Source organism: Puma concolor, chromosome A3 (genome assembly GCF_028749965.1).
Source record: "Puma concolor isolate L17-30 chromosome A3, mPumCon1.1.hap2, whole genome shotgun sequence".
Classification (NCBI taxonomy): Eukaryota; Metazoa; Chordata; class Mammalia; order Carnivora; family Felidae; genus Puma; species Puma concolor.
The window spans coordinates 89,964,160-89,985,670 of record NC_141669.1 but is presented as its reverse complement, the minus strand read 5'-3'; the positions used below and the strand labels follow the sequence as shown (position 1 = coordinate 89,985,670).

The window sequence follows — 21,511 nt, the reverse complement described above, 5'->3', positions numbered from 1 at the left end:
ACACATACCACATGCACACATACACACTCTCTCCAGCAGGGCAGAGGCTCAGGTGCTGTGATGATCCCTCTCCTGGTCTTCCCACTATGGGCTGTGAGCATTTGAAGGTGGGACTCTGTTCCCACACATTGGCCCACCCGGAACACAATCTAGTGTCAATAAACATCTGATGAATGAATGAATGAATGGACCAAGGAGGCTGGACAAAAATAAATTTATACTATCCATAGCAAGTACAGCTTACCTCTTGCTCAGGCCAAGCCAGAGTGCTTGTACTCAGCCTGTCAAATATGTATTCAAAGTCCTATGTGCCCTTCACTGTCCCAAGATGGGGATAGGCAGTTAGTAAATGCAGGATGGCTACCCTCAGGGAGCCTGCACTCCAGCCAGGAGACCATGAGACAGACAACTGTCTGTAGTATATACATACTACCTTGTCAGGAGGAGAAAATGGGGGTGTGGAGTAGTAGTTGAGGGCACTCCATCAGCAGGGGCCACTCTGAGGGATGTGAAGACAGGTCGGGAGGGCATTCAGGCCATGGGGAGAGCTACAGAGGTCCTGGGGGAGCCAGCAGGATCAGATGGAGGGACAGGGGCTGGGAGGTCAGCATGGCTGGGAGTGGAGTGAGCCAGAGGCAGACTGGAACTAAGTCTGGGAAGGAGGTGGGCGCTGGGTCAGGTAGGATCTTGCAGGCAGTATAGACTCTGATGTTGGCTCTGAGGAGACTGGAAGCCAAGGGGGTTTCTGAGCAGAGGTGGGGTACATACACTCCAGCCACTGAGGGTACAAAAGTTGGGGGTGCCCACAGTGAGCCAGATAGGGCATACTGGTTGGGAGGCTAGTCCTGAGGGAAGAGCTCACATTTTGCACGGGTCTGAAGATATCTCCTGACAAAGCTTCAGACACACCCCATGTTCCACCTCAAATATATAAGATTCCCTGTCAGTTTCTCTGACCCCTGCCTGGATGTCCAAACAAGGGCTTGGGCAAGGACATCCCTCAGCAGCCCCCAGGCTGCCACTGCCCTCCTAGCCACCTCCTCCATATGCGGGTTTGGTCCCCTTAGTAAAGGGGCCTCCTCTACCCAGGTGGAGCTGACATTCAGAGGTGACTATAGGGCTACTGCTCAACAGGAAGGAGGGAGCCAGGAGCCATGAAGGTGACGGACATTGTTTGGTAACTTCTGAGGAAGGCTGCACGGAGGCTCATCCCATTTAGCTTCCTGAGTCTTTCTAGCCCTGAAAGCTTTTCAGATTGCCCCTCAGGAGAAAGCAGATATGCCAAGGCCCAGGTGCCCAGCAATGGGGACAGCAGTCTTGACCCAGGGCCGAGATTTCACACCCCCTTGAGATTGAGTCACCAAAATATAAGTGTCTAACCCACTAGACAAATTCTCAGCTTTCCAAGTAGTGTGTGTCTTAGGGTGTTTTTTTCTCCTGTGCGCATTCTGGGCTAACATAGAAAGTGATAAGTATCTGACCAAACTTCACCTTTTCCTGAAACGGGAGTAAGCAGAGCACAGAAAGCAAATATTTATCGAATGCCTATTTTGAGCTCAGTTCTCTAATGCCTTTGCTCATTGAATCCTATTATCAACTCCACTGTACAGTTAAAAAAGGAGACTCACAGACTAAGCAAATGTCCCAAAGCTACCATGTAATAATAAAAAAGTGTTATGATTTGTATCCTTGTTTACCTGACTTTACAGCCCAAACTTTCTACACTTAATTTTTATCTAAGCCTATCTCCTGTATCAGAAGAACACAGTTTAGGATTAATGCTGGGTTCATTCTCATAAAAGAGAAGTCCCACACTTTTGGGAAGTGATGATTAAATATTCAGCAGAATAAGATCATATGGAAGGGTCTTGTGGTGACCTCAACAGTGTGGCAGTGTTTTACACAACTCTTTGCCAACTCAGAGCATCCCTGAGGCCCTAGAGGAGGGTGTGAGATGAGGCATGGAAGGGAACTGTTCCCTTGTCCATTGTCCTGTGGCCTCATGTGGCCACACCCACTATGGGGTTTGGTCCAACACAGAGAACCTCAAGTTCCCGCTGTAAGCCGGGTGCAAAAGTGACTCTGGGGTCAGCCAGGCACCACCTGAGAAAATCTCACGGCCTCTCAGGATTCCTGAGCATTACAGAGTGAATTCACCAAAGGGCAGCCCCAGGCCCTTTACATCCAGCACAGCTCCCTGGTAGGGTGAGGAAAATGTTCTCATGTAAACTGGAATTTACATAGCATAGTCAGGGCTCCATGCATATTTGCTGAATTTTGCAGTTGACTGAAAATAAGGTAATATGGAGTAAGCTTCCATAAAAAGAAAGGAGTTCAAGGTCCCCTCTTGTCTGCTGCCCTAAGCTTAGCTCTTTACTTAGATCACTTAGCCCTCAGCAGCCCCCTGTAGGTATCTGTGTCCTGGCCCTGAAGATGAAGTGGCCCAGCAAGGTTGAGTGTTTTCCTAAGGTCACACGTGGGATCCCTAATTGCACCAAGGGTGCACCAGGTGTGGGATCCCTGCACCCAGCTTGCCTCCCCAGCAAACCCATTACCTCTCTGTGCACGTGGAGGGCAGCACGCATTAAAGCCTCACATGAGAGCTTGGAAGAGAGCAGCCAGCAGAGCTTCGCTGGGCACAGTGCACTTCTTTCCTTTAGTCTCTATTTGCACGTGCCCAGCTTTTTGGAGTGAGACTACTAAGAAGTTATCAAATATGCTTTTTATAGCTGATTTACAAAAGGTAATTATTCATTTTCTTCTTTTTTAAAAAAATTTTTTTTTTCAACGTTTATTTATTTTTGGGACAGAGAGAGACAGAGCATGAATGGGGGAGGGGCAGAGAGAGAGGGAGACACAGAATCGGAAACAGGCTCCAGGCTCCAAGCCATCAGCCCAGAGCCTGACGCGGGGCTCGAACTCACGGACCGCGAGATCGTGACCTGGCTGAAGTCGGACGCTTAACCGACTGCGCCACCCAGGCGCCCCTCATTTTCTTCTTAAATGAAACAAGGACTTTGGTTTTAAATGACTTTAATTAATGCAATTTTAACAGGACTGTTCAAAAGCCAACGCCGAGGGTGAAAATATTTTGATCCAGCTGCTTCCTGCCTTTTAAAACCCAACCAATCCCATCACAATGATGCTTTTGAAAAGTAAGCTAGCACCATCCATGGATTTTAGAGACCCCACTTTCTTTGCTGACTGCAGAGGGGAACACACGCAAACAACAAAGCATTCCATGCAGGCAAAACCAAACTGGTCTGAAGCAGCGACGCCAAGCCCAGAGGACGCCAAGCCCTGAGTTACTTGAGGTGTGATATGAACGGAGGCTGTCAGAAATGGAACCAGCATCCTGGGCATGGGAAAAAATGAGCTGGTCAGATGCACATGGAAGGAAAATGTCAGGCAAGCAGTGTGGGTAAGAGGAAATATGAACTGAGTAGAAGAGAGTCATGATTCATCACCCATGTCCTTCGGAGGCTTTGTCTGAAGACGTTTAGAGGTGAGAGCTGCAAATAGAACAGGTACTTGGTAGGCGTGGTTGTGCCCTAATCCAAGTAGGAGGGCAAAAGTGGGGGTTCCTGAAAAGGTTATGTGAACATAGTAGGGGGTGGATGTCACAGAACAATTTTCGTTGGGAGTCATGCCTGGGTATCTTTAACTGTCCACCTTAATCCGCAGGATCCAAGGGATAAAAGCCCATGAAAAACACCCTGAGTGCTTGGCTTCCTATGGGGCCAGCATCACATTATGTAGCCAGAGACCCCCAGACCCTCTTGTTCCTAGCACCTTTGCTCCTCAATCTCAACTCAAATATCATCTTCCCAGAAGCCCTCACAGCAGCTACCTCAACAGTGATGCCTGCTCACACCCCAGACACAATCATCATAACTAAGAACAGTGCCAACCACAGAATGAGTCTAAGGAGGCCTGAGTTCTAATTTTCCCCATGAGGACTACACTTTACTATTTCTTTTGAAATACCAAACATTAAGCTCTATCATTGAATATTTTGGAGACTTCACTAAATACCTAGTCTGGCTCCTGGGTTACCAGCATTGCTCTCTGAGGCTGACTTTTGAACACGTATTTCTTGACTTGCTACTGCCTGCCTCTTCCACTACACTTGAGGCTCTAGAGGGCAGCGGGTCTGTCTGTGTCCCCTGGGTATAGCACAGTGCCCTGCAGAGTTGGAGGCTGACACATCTTGTTGATAGGTGGGCAAATGCCTATCCTCTTGTGCAGTGGGCTCTGGTATTCACCCTGGAGTCAAGTGTCCCAGGCAGAGGCTCATTGAACACAGCAAGTTATGATGGTGGTGTGAAGGTAGGCCTTTGCTCACATCAAAGGAGGCTGGGGGCTTTAGGGCTCTGCAGAGGTCAATGAAAATTGACCTCTCCTAGCTCAAATAGCCTCCTCTAATGTTATTCTGTAAGGATGGCTGTGTCTGTCCCTGGAGCAAGCTGAGCTCAGAGAAGCCTAGAGCTGTAACAGAGTCTGTCTCCTTAGCAAAGCCCAACAAGAACCTAAGAGGTTGAGGGGGGTCCCTACTCGTGGTCACTAGTGAGAGTACAGAGCATCACAGGCCTCCAGGGCATTCTCCTCCTTGGGCACGTTGTCCAGAGTCCACTGGGCAGAGAAGTGAGCAAAGCGGGGGCTCTGTCTGCCATTGCACTCCAGACAGCCTGCCACTCTAGGTCTCAGACTGAGATGGATGGAGAGGGAGAGAAGGAGGGAGAGGGGGAAAAAGGTCTGGATACAGCTTCCCAGGAAGCTGCATCAGCCAGATGACAATCAGAATTAACATTAGAACACCTTGATGAAAGAAAGGAAGAAAGAGTTGAATCCGTGAATGAAAAATAGATTATTCACTGTCAGTCTGAACAATGGAACAAGACATAAATAGCAGCCATGCACAGGACATGCCAATTTTGCTCAAAAATGGTGTGCACAGCACTCCAGCAGCCCTCCAGAGAGCTCAGTACCACAGCCAAGTTCTGTACCAAGCAGATGGGGAGAAAGAAAATAACAATGGCCTCTCAGAAGTGGGAAGGACGTGGGCTTTAAAGTCAAAGATTCATAGTTCTAGCTGCTATTTACAACTGTGTACACACTCACAAGGTTAGGGTGGAGGGAGGGAAGCAGGACAGATGGGAAACAGAACACAGAAAGCAGAAGGAGAGGCCCAGGCCACCATCCTCAGGTGAGTGACATTCAGTCTCATGGAGCTTTGGTTCCAACATCAGCAAGATTGGCTCCAACCACCTTGCAGTTGAGATACAGCAGAAGCGTGCTGGGAAAGCTGTAAAGAGCAACTGCTATTATTGACATTGGGTAGAAATAAGTGCTTTAGGAGTCCCTGCTTGCCCAGCACAGAGAGGAGTATGTGTAAGAGTGAAAACAAGAAAGGAGGCATGCCCACAGATGAGAATGGAGCTTGTCAGTTGTGGTTGGGAAGGGAACATCAAGGTGTAGAGGGCCCCACCTCAGGTCTCTCTATGCTTTACAACCTCAGAGACCAGGGATGACTAACAACCAGGCCCCTCCGCATCTCACTGCTAGGACAATCCTGCTGGTAAATGCTATTTAGTTTGTCACCAACCAGAGTCCCTCTCTCCAAGACAATCCTGGCCCTAAGCACACCTGCTCACCTGCCCTCTGGTACTCCAGAGGATGCAGCTGTGGCATGCTGGTTTCCAGGTCCTACCACCACGTTCCTGTGAGCCAAAAGGGATCTCTGCAGCAGCCTTCCTTGATAAGCCTCCTCTCCCAGGGCCTGCAAGTCCTGGAGAGACTTCATGCCTTTGTACCTGAGTTGTCACTGAGACACCATGACTCAGGTGACAGAGGGTCCTGTGTCTGTTACCCAGAGAGCCCCCTGTCAGCTCTCAGATGGAGCTACCTATCAGGCTGCGTGCCATCTCTTTCCACTGAACAAAAACTCGGGAAGTAGGAACAACTGTTCTCCCCACTTACAGAGGCACAGCAGAGAGAGTGTGTCTCGGGAAGGAGCCAGAATTCAAATCAGCAGAAAGGTGGGAATTGAGAAGGGTGGGTGGCAGTGTTCACAGAGACCTCCCTTACCTTGGTGAAGGTCAAACAGTCCTTGTCCTGGTCTCTGTCCTTCATCTCGAAATCATAAAGTGCTTTGCCCTGGGGCGGGGTCTGTGGCAAGGGCCGGATGCACTGGATGTAGCTGGCGGGCAGGAAGCCATGAGCCCCGTGCAGCTCCCCATGGTACCAGTGCTCATCCACCCTGCGCCGCAGGATGATGATGTCGCCCTTGCTGAACTTGAGGTCGCCGGGTTCTTTCCCCTCATAACTGTAGAGAGCTTTCCCATAGGGAAGCTGGGAAAGAGTCTGAAAGCAAAACATAGCATCTGGTTACTCAACGTGGCCTTCCTGCTGCCAGGTTAGATCTGCCTAGGTTAGGGGCTCCCATGCAGTGTGGGCACATATAGAATGCTCTAGAGTGGGAAGTACTTCAAAGGAACAGATGCCCTGTATGGGAATACTCAAGCCCATGGTCCTGCCAAGACAAGATGGTCCCTGTAATGGCAGTCCCCCCTCAAATAGTACACATGAGAGGGGGGCCTTCCACAGGAACTAACTCACTCTGCCAAAAAGAACTCTGAAGGAGGAGCTAAATTGTCATCAATTACAGGTGAGGGAACTGAGGCACAGAGAGAGAGAAGGTAACTGGCTCAAAACCTCACCTCCGTAAGGGTTGCAGAATTCCCACTCAGGTGGCTGGCTCTGGAATATTCTCATCTACTACTCTATGTTGAACTGTCCTCCACTGAGTGCTATTTCTAGCTGCCAGACTTCCAACAATTATTGTCCAATAAGATTTTCCAGACTGCACCTCTGAACCTTCACAACTCAGAATATGTGTCAAGGGGGTTCCCGGGTCAAGGGGACGGCCCCACACTGACTGTGGGACTTTCCCACTCACAGCCTTACAACCAATGGCATACACCTGTGACGTCAAGCCCAGAGGGACAGTCTGGCCATGGAAGGTGGAGGCCAACCCTGGGACATTGGTCCCTCATGCACTAGAAGTTCTAACAAGTGCTCCCTGGCTGTCACAAACATCCCTGCCCCGGCCCTATACACACACCAATGACAAATAGCTTTTTGATGCATATGGCAGTCTGGTCCAGAAGTACAATTTCAAGACCATAAAACAGTATCTTCTTAATGTCAAGGGATGTTCTTGTCATCCTGTCAAAGATGAACCAACCATTTCAAAAGTGATCTGCCATCTTTGTCCTTAAATGGTGAGTTACAGGCTCTGAAGCCAAAATGAATTTGTGGCAATCTTTTGCTCCTCTGAAATAAGGAGTCAGTCAAACTACCCTGAAACTTGAACTCGATGTCACCATCCACTTCCTGGGGTCTTCCAACTTAACCGGACCTGTCTCATAAAGACCAGTGACTACCCTTCTGTGTGGGCAGGCAACACCCATCAACTGAGTAAGCTCTTCCAGAAGCCAAGTCTCTGCCAGAGGAAAACCAAAGGAAAACCCACCACTGTCCCTGTGTCAATACCCAACAATTTCCCTGACAGAAGCCGCATTTTCTTACCAGGGCTGTCTATGCCAAGGATTTCTTTAGTATTCGAATCAATCAATAGAACCACAAAAGCCTGAAGCAGTAGTACATCGAAAAGCTCTTTGTAGGGGACTTAATAGCATGTTGGCAACTCAATCACTCTGCATTTATGTTTCAGCGATGTCAAATGACAGCAGTTAAGAGAGAACCTGCTGGCAAATTGACAAACAGCCACCACTAACCAATTAAACAGTAACACCAGAGGATTTTTCGTTGCAGAACTCAATGAGGGGAAAAAAAATCAGTTTGCTTCCAATAATACTCATCCTGGCTAGCTTTGTACTCTAAGCACAATAGCCCATAACAGGCCCCGATTTCACAGGGCTGAAGCAAAGGGGTGATTTGCAGCACAAGTACTGTGATGAGACAAGAATGGAAAGGGCTACTGGCTGTGAATCACCAGAAGAACCTCACTGCCACACAAAGGCCAGTCATCCCCTGGCCCAGGGGTCATCAACTGGGGACAGTTTTGTCCCCCCGGGGAACATGTGGCAACATGTAAAGACATTTTTGGTTGTCACAACTGGGAGGTGGGGTGCTATTGGCATCTAATGTGTAGAGGCCAGAGAGGAGGCTAAACGTCCTACAAGCACAGGGCAGCCCCGACAGCAAATAATTACCCCTCCCAGAATCCCTGCCGCAACCCGTGAGGTTAAATTTACAAAAAGACAGAGTAGTTTTCTTGTTCTATTTAAACTTAGTCCATCACAACTTTAAAAGTTAAATATTACATTGATTTCCATGACAGGAGTCTGTTCACTATTGAGCACATGGAGAAGCTGAGATACCCACTGAGAGGTAAGAGGTGTTAAAGGGGCAGTAAGGAGAGAACCCACAGTCACACTTGAAAATGGGCCTCAGTTCAGTGCAGAAAAGAAACCTTCACTTTGCCGCAGACTCTGTTTCCTTTCACCACCACCCCCCGCCCCCCCTCCCCGCCGACTAAGAGGGCAGTGCTCAAAAGCAGTATTTGGAGAGCCACACACACTGAGGTTGCTGGTCATTTTTGCTACTCTTGATAATGAAGAAAAGCAAGAACGGCCAGATACACACTTTTGTTTCTATGGGCTGTACCTCCATCTGTGCACCGCCATGCTGTTTGAACATGCACAGCTCCCCGTCCTCCCCATGCACAGGGGACGCCAGCATCCACACTCTGGCCCGCTTACGACCAGCTCTACCACTCAGTTGAAACAAACACTGCTCATGCATGCTGTGCAATCCTGGCCCCAACCTGCCTGGGATGCACGGAAGGGCCTGGGAGTAGTGACAAGAACCTGAGGCTGTTCTCACTTAGGTGGCCTGGCTCCAGGCCTGGTGTTTGTGAGTAGTGTGTCTTTTTGGCTGTGTAAGGAATGTACTGCTGATGTCCAGGGGCCCTGGTCTCTCAAGGACTCTCTAAAATCGGCATGGCCCCATCTATCTGGGCACTGTGACCCCAGACCTCCTGGTCAGCCCAATGCCTTTCACGGCCCAGATCTACCTGCCTCTCTCTGTGCTTTCAACTTCTCTTCCAAGTTCCAAGGGAACTTAGTTCCAATCTAATTGCTTACTTGACTTCTCAAAATGGACATCCCATGGCTGTCCCTGGAGCCTACACTCCCTGCATTCCTCACTCTGGTCAGGGACTGCTGGCCCACTTCCAGTCCTGTACCCTGTCCCCCACCCCCACCCCATGTGCCCATCTTCTCCCTTTAGGGAGAAGGACTTTAGCACTAGTCCTCAAATTCTACTGACCCCACTGGAAGGCTCTCAGGGAGGCACCAGGCATGCCTCTACCCCCATGGCTGGGTCCTTCCTCTCTCTCACCTATACCACTGCAAACCTCCAGCAGCAAGTCCCTGGCCCCAGGCAGCCTACTGTGAGGCTAGATGCCCAAACAGAGCTGATCCTGTCACCCTGGGGCTCATGAGCTTTCAGGGGCTACCTACTACCCTGAGGAAGGGGCACCAAGCTCCTCGGCATGGCATTCAGGATGCCCCGACACTGGCCTCAACACAGCTTCCAGCCACAGCCCCCGATGCTCTTCCCTACTCCCTGTGCCAGCCATGGGGCCAGCATCCTTGCACACAAACAGCACATGCTTCTGGAAGATCTGGAGCTTCTCTCTCCTTGGCTCCAGACTCTCCCTCCCAAACCCAGAGGCAGCAGGCTGTGCTCTCCAATGTCTGGGAGCCTCTACTCCATCACACCCCTAGCCACTATTAAACCGAGGCCTCAGGATAGGAAAGTTCCTGGCACATGGCAGGTATCCCATGCATGTCTGTTCATTTAACTAGGCTCAGTTTATTCCTGAGATAGGGACTGGATGAGGACCAGAAGTGGGGAAAGTCAGAAATGACAGACAGATCTGACATGGCACCACTTGTAAACCAGCATGCCTCACAGAGATCCAGGATAAGGGTGCCGATCCCAGCTCTGCGCGGAGGAGCAAAAGAACAGTTGTTCTAGTGGGTGAATCAGGGAAACAGAGGGGCCAGAGGCATCTGAAGCCACAGAAGCAGGGCAGGAGTGGTCTACACACATCCTCACCATGGCTGCAGTGGAGGCCCAGTCAGGGCCAACCACCTGATGACCTGAGGTCAGATCATGGGGCTCAGAGCACACAGCACAGCCTGGCTGGCTCAGCCATGCTCCGGTGTGCGCCCATGGGTGGTCAAGGAGAGGGAGAGGGGAAAGAGAGAGCCATAGAGAAGGGAAGTGGGAGAGAGAGCCCATCTAAGAATCCCCTCCCCAGGCTGCCAAAGATCAGCACCTAAGGGAGCAAAACTGAGACACAGGACACATTTCTGAGGGCAACAATAAAAGTCAGGGATGGTACCAAGAGGAGGTTTATTCAGGGGGACAGAGCAGTGGGAACCTGCTGGTTCTCACTGTTAGGACTCTCAGACCTCCAAGGCGCCTTTCATCTTCAAAGCTCTTTATAAGATTAACTAATTAGTCCATGACAGGGCCTGGAGGCAGCACCCGCGAGGACTCTCCCAGGCCAAGGAAATTGAGTGGGTTTCTGTGTGGCCATTTCCTCTCTGCTCCTTATAACCTTTCAACTGTGTGCTTCCCTTTGGAGGAATCCTATTCAAACGTTGTCACTGAGCCAGCATTCTATGGGCTCAAGACATTAAGGAAAAGAAATAAAAGGAAAATGGAAATGCATCTGGGATGCCTACAGGATAATTAACACCAGCAACCCCTGCAAGGCATTAATAATAATTAAAACTTATAATGTCAATTTCATGGCTCATTACTCAGATGTAGCACACAAATCTTACTGTGGGCTTAATGCTCTACCCTGTGGAGACATGGGTGCTCACACATGCAAAGCAGCACCATCTCCATCTTTTATGGAGATCACCGCAGCAGCAGGCTTTGACAAATGTGCCTCCGTTACACCACGTTGCTGACTAGGCTCTAAGTCACGCTGGCTTCCCTGGGAGTGGGGCCTGGAGCATAGGGGGAGGGCAGTGTGGCAGGGAGGGCCAGGTCTTTCTCTTCCAGATTCCCCAGCAAGCTGGGGTGATGAATGTGGACAAACAACTCATCTGTGTTTTTTAGACTCTAAGGACTAAACCATTCTCTCTTATTCAGAGCTTCCCAGGCAACACTTGTGGTTAGCACAGCTTCTAATTACATGTTACCAGTGGAGGGCCCCCTGGACTATCAGACCCATGAGGACAGATACTGTGCCTGTTTTTGTTCAGATGCTGCATCCCTAACCTCTGGCCTGATATACATCACATGCTCAAAAGACCTACTGAACGAATGAACATATGGACCAATCAAACCAACTCCCCAGGATTGGGCCTGGGCTAAGCCCCTGGCTGGAAGAGCTTCCCCTGCACATTATTTTTCCCAGGATATGAGGTTCAGGGTCCACATAGTCAAAAATCCTATTGCTAGGAGTGGCTGGGCCCAGATAAATGGGGAAAATCCCAATGACTACTCTAAGAGGAGAGCATTACAACTGGAGGAACCAGGCCAAGCAAAGGCATAGAGTTGGACACAGACACAGTTGTTGGACACAGACACAGAGCTGGAGTTGGGCACAGTTGGACACAGACATGGGCCTGGCTCACAACAGACATGGCAAAGTTGACATTCATTGGGGAAATACATCCTGGCATGTTGTAGGGTTGGTGAGTGGGCCATAGGGGAGGCTGCCTGACCATAAATGTGCCAAGCCTTGCAGGGCCTACAAAGGTGGCAAAGAGAGCTAATTACACCCCAATATCCACTTGCTCCTTCTTCTGGACAGTGAAAATACTCCAAGTTTCAACTGGGGTCAAGGTCACCCAGCTAAAAACTTCATTTCCCAGCCTCGCATGTATATAGCCATGGCCATGTGTCATAACAGTCATCAGAATGCATGTGAAAGTAACTTGTGCAATTCTGGACCCCATTTCATAATGACATTTGAGAAGAAATCCTAATTCCTGTTTCTCCCTTCCACAGCCTGAATGGCAGAGGGGTGGAGATGAGCCAGCTTTTTCCACTCCAAGGTCCCACTCAGAGCAAAAGGAGGAACCTGCTCCTTGAATGACCATGTAAAACAGATCTCTGTACTGTGACATGAGGAAAAGGAACTGTACCTTACTTAAGCCACCATATTGGGGGAGCTCGGCCTGTATCCTGACTAATTCAGAGGATCAGAGGTGTGACTTATGATTTCAACAGCTTGTAAGCAGTTTTCAAGGCAAAGTGTTTATTCTGTACCACTGTAGAAGTTACCATTCATGTATTTCCTATTAGAACATAGACACTCTCAGGTTTGGAATTACTTGAAAAGCCATGATTTCCTTGGCCTTATCAGGTATTAAATCCTGAAACAGAATGTCCCCACCTTCTAGTTCACAAATTAAATTTGTGATAGAGATGTCACTACATCACACGTCAACCAGGACATTCCGGGTTTTATTTTAAAGCAATTCAAGCTCCTTTTTCCATTTTTATCATCACAAGCTTGGCATTGCGTCCTGTACTTTTGTTCCTTTCACTCTGCTATTCTGATGATTTTTTTCTTTCTGGTATTTGCATACTCGTGCTTCCAAGAATTTATGGAACACTGCAACGTGCTAGACCCTGCAGCAGGTTAGGGACAAGTAAGACACATCCCTTTATTCAGAGGGTCACCAAACAGGGCAGCCAAAGAGAAATGCACAGTTTGTTCCCAGGCACAGGTGGGGTGAGGACACCCCTCAGCAGTTACCATGTGATGCAGACATAAACTCTCCACTGCCAAGAACTGCCTTGAGCCGCTTCATGTTCAGCACACGTTTCATGTTTCAGCAAGATTAGTGAGGATTAAAAAGAAATTGTATCTCTCTCTCTCTCTCTCTCTTTTGTTTTTTTCTTTTACTTTTCCAAGAATTTGTCAAAGGCCCCTTCTCAAGTTTGTGTGCTGTTCTATATGCATTTTGGCAGTCAATTCGCTAATGTTAGTGGTAATTTGCTAGAAGGTGGTAGGGCTTAACTTCTCATTCTGAGCTATTAGGAGAAGTGAAATTTAAGGAAGGCCACATTCTGCCTGAGTGACACCTGGTGACTTTGGGTGGATGGAATCATTTGTATGCAGAAGGTGTGAAGCCCCTGGGGTTCCTCCAGATGAATGGTGCTACATAAAGCAATGCTGTGCTTATGCCATTGAAGGGATGTGGCTCTTTGAACCTCTTCTCAAATTAGCTGATATAACTTTGTAATAAAACCACCATGGCATAAGAAATAAAACTTTTCCATAACAGCCCACTCCTCTTCAAAGAAGTTACGCTTAAAAAACTTCCGTCACCCTTCTGAGGGTCTGAAGCCACTTCTAAGCTACTTGCATATGTTACTCTGGAAAAAACGAGAGACACCAGGATCAAATAAAGTGCAGTAGAGAGAAGGTAGGATCCAGATTAAGGTCTTCTGAAAGCAGACTAAGAAACCAGTCACATAAAACGTTGCTCCTAACAATGACATAGCTCAGTTAGGTTTTTTTGCTTGTTTTTTTCTATTTGGGGAGATTTATAGCCAACATTAATGAAAATACTGAGAGTGAAGAAATTCTGGGGAAGCTGCATGTACACATGTGTGTGCACACACACCGACATGCTCACAGGCAGGGCCTTGGCTCAGCATTCACACTGAGGAAGGTCTCAGACAGTTAGCTTGCTCCCAAGTGATAGAGAGTCCCATGTGTGATGATCAGATCTCCTAGCATTCTCCTCCCTGTCCTCAGGGAATACACAGCACCAGCAGCTCATTTTTTACTACTCACATGAAGAGGAATAAAGAGTATCCCCAGCATCACCAAAACATGAGTGCCTCTGCTGGCCCCCAGGACAAGATCACCACTGGTGCCCACTGGGCCGGCTCACGTGGCTGCCAGGGAGCTTCCTACCATCTGTCAGCACAGGCTAGGGGAGTCGAGCATGTGTGCCTGCGTGTGTGCCCTTTCTCCCTTCATGACCCATGCATTCTTTGAAGTCTGAGCAGCTTCTGACCATGCACACCTGCATTTCTGAACACCAGGTTTTTCAAAGTTGGCTGGTTTTACAGAGGTTCCATAGGAATGCTACAATGTGCTGTTGCATTCTAGTCAAACAACGGCTTCACAAAGTTCTGTTTCATCAGCAATCTCTCTATTTCTGTTTTGCAAAGATAAAGACACCCTCCGTGAAGCTCCTCAGGAATGCTTGTGCTGTCCAACTCCAGATTATCTACATTGTGGCAGGGGTGAGGGAGCTTTGCTCTTTAACATATGCTTCAGCCCCCCTAACTGCCCCTCAGAGGGCCTTGGACACACAGTGACTGAGCTATCCCCACATGGGGTCCTGGACTACCTCCTCACTCTGGAGAGGAGGAAAGAAAGGAGCAGTGGGACATGAAGGTTGGGAATGAAAACCAGAAGGTTCTATGAAAGGGAGAGCAAAGAGACCTGAAGACCAAGGTCCCTGGCCAGCATTCCATGGGTTCTCTGGTCCAGTGCTGTGTGTGCCATCAGGCAGAGCAGACAGCCACACAAGAAGACTCCCAGGAGCTGCAAAGGAGGCCACCACCAAGAGGTATGGCCAGGAAGGGGACAAGGAATGGCCTCCTTTCACTAAAATCAAAATGCACATGCCCAGAGTCTCCTTGAGTGCAGAAACAGCCTGCCCTCCCACTTGGCTGGGAGAGGCAAAATGTTAACTGTGTAAATGGCCTGGCCAGCCAGCTGAAGGGCAGGGAGCAAGGCTCCCTGTGGGAGGAGCCAGGCTTACTGTGCCCCCTTGGTTTCCAAATTGCTCTGGCCCAGCACTCAGCATGATCCCTCAGACAACAGTGTACGCCCCAGTCCCCAACCTCCAAAGCTGCCATGCCAGTCTGCTCTCCTTTATTTCCATAACACATTTCCACTCAAGAGCTTGCAAAGGTTCAAAGGCTAACAAAATGAGGTTCTCAACCCCTGTGAGAAGCCTGTTGTACACACATGTACCTACGTTCCGTCCGACATCTCCCAACTCTCCGTGGACCTCCTCCCCTGCCTGCTCACCGCCCCTGCCACCCGCGAGCCAGGCCCTCTCCTCACCATCTGCCTCTGCGACCTCATGGTGCTCTAGAGGTCCTGCCGCTCTGGGAGCTGTGACAGCCCATTTGTCTGTGCTTCATTCTATGACCTACCCAAAGTGTGAAGAATGCCCTGTAACATCTGGTTCATAAAGGAAATCAAAAGTAATTCTGTTCTGACAATCATGAAAACATGAGATAATTAGATTGCCTGGAGAAGTTTTAACCCTAGGCTTGGCAGTCTTATATCTAGGCTAGGCAGTCTTGTATCTAGTAAGTATTGTAGGTATTTGTTTAGAGACTAGAACACCTAGTTCAGTCTCCTGAGACCCCCCTTCACACTATGTACAGAAAGAGGCATGTTTGGATAGCATGCATGTATGTACGCAAGCACATCCACAGGTACACACACTCAAACTGTTCCTCAAACATAAACCGCCCACTGCATACCTGGGTTTCTTGCTCTGAAGTCAGAGAGGAGAAAGGGAAGGTGAACATCTAATATTAGCATAGATTAGGAGCTGGCACACCATGGCCCTGGGGCCAAATCTATCCTGCCTGCTGCCTTTGTAAATCAAGCTTTATGGGGATGTGGCCACACCCATCCATTTACAACAGCAGAGCTGAGTAGTTGTAACAGTCCCTACGGGTCACAAAGCCAAAAGCATTTGCTATCCGGCCCTTTACAGAAAAAGCCTGCAGCCCCCTGGAATGGAACTTCAAAGCTAGCAATGGCCCAAGGTCAGATGCTTGCATGGTTTTCAGTAATTCCAGGGAAAAGGTGTGGGCAGCTGCAAGGCCCCTCTGTGTAGCAGGGAATGAGCTACATTTAAGAGTGGCATTGACATTTCCACAGTCAAAGCAGTGATTTGGGAGTTGGGGACAGCTCTGGCTTGGTGGTGGCCTTGTGCTGTGCCTTTTGACAAAGCGCCCCCATATGCAAGGCCCCATTTTCCCATACACCAGAGATAATCAAATCTGTCCTTCTAAACTTCCTAGTAATGTCAAGAGAATAAAATTGATGGCATGTAACGAGCTTTTGGTTTCTTAATGAAGAAGGTGCTATAAAAATGATTATCGTAGACTGTTTGCTGAGGCAAACAAATGTTCCAGGATCCCGGATGCTGGTGCTAGAAAAGGCACCAATAACGACCCCTAAGTGTAGACTGGAAGTAGTATCAGATGGAGGTGGTGAGGACAACGCCCTGCCTGGCACCTGTGCACACACTGGGTGAAAGTAAAACTGGCAAATGTCTAGGTGTCCTCCTCAGGTGTGACATCCTCTCTTTCCCTTCTCATGGGTCTCTGGACACTGCTCAGGGTCCCAGGAGTCCCTTCCACCTTGATTTCAAAGGGATGTTCTTCATCCTGACATCCACAGCTCCTGCTACCCCTTCATCATAAGGACTGGCCGCTTTCCCCTGAGCTTTTGGGATGTCGTGTGCTGCTTCCTGAACTCTCCCAGTGTGCCCAGCCAATTCCTCACAGCCACCCTACAGGTTGGTATTATATTGCTGACACTCTACAGATGGGAAACAGGCACAATGGAATTCAGTAATTTGCCCAAAGTCCCAGCTGTGCTAGGAAACAGCACACCAGGGTTGGAACCCCGACAGTCTGACTTCCAAAGCCAAGCATCAACACACCACTTACGCCACCTTCTAAAAATAATGTGACCATTTATTTAGTGGCTACTCCATGCCAGACACTCCAGGTAACCTGATTATTGCTCACAGGAACCTTGTGAAGTAGGAATTGTTATTGCCATTTTATAACTGAGGAAAATGCAGAAAGGCAAGGATGTTCCTCAGTGTCATGGGACCCACTTCCAGCTCATAACCCCAGCCTGCCTCCTCATGCTCCTAAAGCAGGAGAGGAGACCTCATGGGAGCCAATGATTACCTGGAAGGAAACGTGGAAGGAAAAGGAAAGGGGTGGACTGATTATCCATGAGGCCAGAAGGGTTCATATCTTTACATTTCACCAATTGGGAGAAGAAGTACTCATTTTCCCATTTTCTGGCAAGACCACATCAATAATCCTCACTGATGTCAAAATGTTCCTAGAAGCGTTTTGGACAATGGTTACCTACAGGAGCACGTGGCTGAGTACTGCAGCATGCCCTGGCATGAGGACTATGGTCTGTACCTTGAAAAGTGGTCTCTGTCCGGCAGCTTCCCAGACAGGGAATATAATCCCTCCCAGGGAATGAAGGGGTCACTGCCTGCAACCCTAGCCCCTCCACTCCAGCCACTGTTGGAGCCTGAATCCCGGGATGTCCTGGCCAGTGCTATGTCTGACATATTACACCAAGGTTCCTAAGAGAAAGACACTAACCAAAGTCACCTTTATGGGTCAAAAGGGCTTCACACTGTGTACCAGGATCTCCAACTACCTCAGAAGGTCAGGAGGTCAGGAAGGAAGGCAAAGGCTTCAACATCTGTTGTTTTTCAGAAAGGAAAATAGGGGTAGATGGTTCCTTGCAGGTTCTTATTTCAACCAAAACTAACCATCACAATCACCTTTAAATATTTTTTTACACATTATTGTTTTAATGCTACCCTCCTCCACAAAAAAAAAATAAATAAAAGAAAAAGTAATACAAGCAAATAAGGGAAAAATAGGTATTTGTAAATATCCATGCAGAAAAATTAGTTTCCCTAAGAATCCAGCTTTATTTAAGGGCAAAGAGTTAGAGTCCTCAACCCTCGAGGGGTTTGAAGGTGGCTGTGCTGCAATGTACTTGACTGTCATACAGTGGATGCCCTGTGCCTCAGTGTCCTCATCTGTAAAATGGGCATCATCAAGTACTTCTCTCCAACGGACCTTGTGAGAATAAATAAGGTAACAGCTATCAGTCCCTCATACCAACACCCAGAACCTGGTTTGTACCACAGTTTCCATTTGTGTTAAATAACTTCCCAATGATAACACTATCAGAAAGGAGCATATCGCCTGTTTGTTCAGATGTCCACATCAAAACATCACATGCCACAGATACAAGAACATTTTGTGAAAACAAAGACCTGAGCAAAACAAACTTGACCATGATACTACACTAGTCAGTTATAAAAAGAAAAGTTGTCCCATTGACAGAAGGATGAGTGCCATGCTCCACGAGGCCCCACACATCCCCTTGACAGCGTTTAAGGGCAGCACCTCAAGAACCATTCCTGCTTTCCTTCTCCACATCCTTCACTACCATGTGAGTAGCACATTTTGCCATGTGGGAGGTGGGGGCCACGATGCCAGGAAGCATGGCCCCTGGCCACAGGGAAGTCACAGGGCAGATGGGGGCAGGGCCAGAAGGGAGACAAATACACCAAACTCCCTGTGGGCTCTGAGCCTGGGGTCCTAGGCAGGGCGGGTCTGGTCTTCTTGTGAGCAGAAGGGGGTCACAAGACCACTGGGGGTCCTCTCACTACAGATAGGCCCTGAGGTTCTTAGAAATCTTTACATTGTGCGGCCAACCTCAGAAAAAAAACATCCCATAGACCCTTTTGTAGATTTTCTCTGCCCTCTATAAATGCTTGAGGCACTTAGATATATGATAGAAAAGTATGTAAACTTCAAGCCCTGAATTAACATTTTGAACGTTAACATTTTGAAAAAAAGGTTTGTTATTAGGTTTTTAAAAATTAAGCATGAATCAAAGGATAGCTAATGGTTTGGGCTTAATTCACATATATATTGAATTTGCCTGCTTTATACTAATTCTGCAATTTGTGATCTACACAGGATAGAGGTCTGGGTGTGCGGGGCTCAGACCACAGTGTGTCCTGGGACAGGCAGACGCTGGGGCAGAATTCCTCACTGCAGCCACGTAGGCTGAGCCTTGATGAACGTGGCTGGAGCCAGAGGGGATCCCTTGGTTATTTCCATGTTGACTTACAGAAATAATTAACTACAGATATTTATTTACAAAATGCTGGGCTAACTTTGTAATGGAAATCACCACAAAATTAGATGTCAGAGTCACTTTTATAGACTTCAGGTGAACTTCATAAATCAATGATTAATGCAAATACTCTCACTAAGGAGAAGCAAACAAATGGTCTCCAGAGTCACTGCCATAGTGTGTGTTTAAGCGTGGCGGACCACTGCCAGGGCTGGCATCCTCCCCTCACGCAGGGGCTGGTTCATGCAACAGCAGCTTGCAAACTACAAGGGAGGTGCACAGCCAGCCCTTTGCATTTGTTAGCCGTGTACTTGAGGGAGAAATGTACTGGCGGCAGCTTTGCTCTGAAATGTATGCTGGAGAATCACCCCGGTTACTACCTATTCTATCTATGAGAAACTCTTTCTTGAAGCCTTCATGCTTTAGTGTGATTTTGTAAACCCATTTTAAAGTGCAAACAGGGTCTCTAGTCATCCTCTCACCCCACCTAAAAAGACCATCTCTCCAGCATGGAACCTCTTCGCCCACATAAGGGAGGGTCTTTCTCCTGCTGGCCGGCTTCCTGGCCAAGTAGTGATTTTTGGCCTGCCTGAAATACTCAATATTTTACTAAAATATTAAAAAGCTTACTTGGCCTGCCTGAATTTTCAAAAATTAGGAGGAGGAACACCATCTACGCTAAACATTTTCTGATGGGTAGTGAACAAAACATAACAAGTCCCTGCCCTCATGGAGTTTATGTTCCAGCAAAGGGCAAGCAAGGAAATAGTAAGCAAAATTGAGAGATTAGAAAGTTAAGTGCTAAGGGGCAAACAAATCAGGGAAAGGGACAAGAAAATGCGGGAAGGGGGCAGGTCGAAATCTTAGAGGGGTGTCACTGAGAAGGTAACCCTGGGGAGCCCTAAGTTGGGGGCACGGGGCCTTGGAAGGGTGAGAGGGAGCCAGGGGAGGCCATGCAGCTCCAGGAGTTCCAGGGGGTCCCTGAATAAGATGGGTGCAGTCAGGAGCTTTGCATTTGCAAACTGAGGCACAGGAAGAGGATAAAGAGGGACATAGAAATTTCCTTCTTACAGGGAACATTTTAGGAAGAGATGAGCTGTTTGTTTGGGGCAGGTGAGAGGCTGCACCTAGCCCCTATAGCTCCAGCTTCAAGACAGTCAAGTCCAGCATTCTGGATCAGGCTGAGGGACAGAGTGACGCCAAAGGCTGGCAGAGATGGCATTCTCACTGCCATGAGGCTGTAGAACATCGTGATGAGTCTGCACTGAGAACACACAAGTTTTACTTCTGAAGCAAGTAGTGGTGTAATTATTATTATTCTGTGCAGAAACAAAACCGTAACTTGAATGATAAACAAGTATATGAGCCATCAGTGCTGTGATATTAAACCATGTTCCCCAAGCCCCAAATCGGGAAACATGGCCTGGGAGGGCATAAAAAATAACTAAACACAGAACTTCCAAAGAAAATCCAGCCTAAAACACAGAAAAGAGAACAGGGACCAAGAGACTTCTCAATAAAAATGCTGGGCTCGCCAAACATGTAGTCAGTCTGCCTGCTTTCCAAGCACTCTGCCACCAAAGTGCTACCTAGAAGCAGGTGGCATAGAACATTCTGACTGAGGCAGCAAAGAGAAATGAGTGGGAAAAAGTGGCCTTCTTGTTGCTTCGTCGTTTTGGTCCTGCTGGATTCCCTGCCTCTCTCACTGGAACTGTGGCTGCCTCACGGGCCCTTGCCATCATTGGGAAGGGGTGGGGTGGGTGTTGCACACACATCCCCTACTCATTCTCTGCACCAGCTGCTACCCTTCCTCCAGACAATCAAGTCTTTACCCCTATTTTCCTGGAAAAGTCATCTAAGGGCAAAGTCAGACAGGAAACTATCAGACCCACAGAGCAGCCTTCTTTAACATCAGGAGGCCTCAAGGGGCAGGGGCAGGGGGGACGGAGGTATCCGAACAACGAAATGGTCTTTAAAAGTTCAGTGCACAAATGAAGAGTTGGCTGAGATTTAAATGAGTGGCTGGACTTTTTGAAAATCTTAGAAACATGCTCCTATCTTTAAAATTTAACAAGTTTACCACCCTTCAGAAGTTATTCTAAGATGCTACAATTATTAATTCATTTATTCTACATAACATTAATAGTTGAATATTGTAACTGTCTCCATTTTATAGATGAGGAAACTGAGTCACAAAAAAATTAAGATACTTGCTCAAGGTCACATAGCCAGGCTTTATCCTCTATGCCAAGAATCAGCAAACTTCTTCTATAAAAAGCCAGATAGTAAATATTTTAGGTTTGCAGGCCAGAGGGTCTCCTGACAAAGCTACTCCATTCTGCCATTGTAGCATGAAAGTGGCCCTAGATTCCATAGATTATACCTCAGTGAATGGGTGTGGTTATGTTCCAATAAAACTTTATTTACAAAAACAGGCAAAGGGTGTCTTTGGTCTTCAGGCTGGGATTTGCTGCTCAA

The 21,511-nt window shown here is 48.1% G+C and overlaps 1 protein-coding gene across 1 annotated transcript in view; it reads right to left on the bottom strand.

The window, feature by feature from the left end:
• SH3RF3 (SH3 domain containing ring finger 3) overlaps positions 1–21,511 on the bottom strand; it is a 371,189-nt gene that overhangs the window by 152,466 nt on the left and 197,212 nt on the right. The window contains exon 2 of the mRNA XM_086701496.1: positions 6,088–6,363. Within this exon, the coding sequence (XP_086557622.1) occupies positions 6,088–6,363 (276 nt within the window). The remainder of the gene's footprint in view (positions 1–6,087; positions 6,364–21,511) is intronic.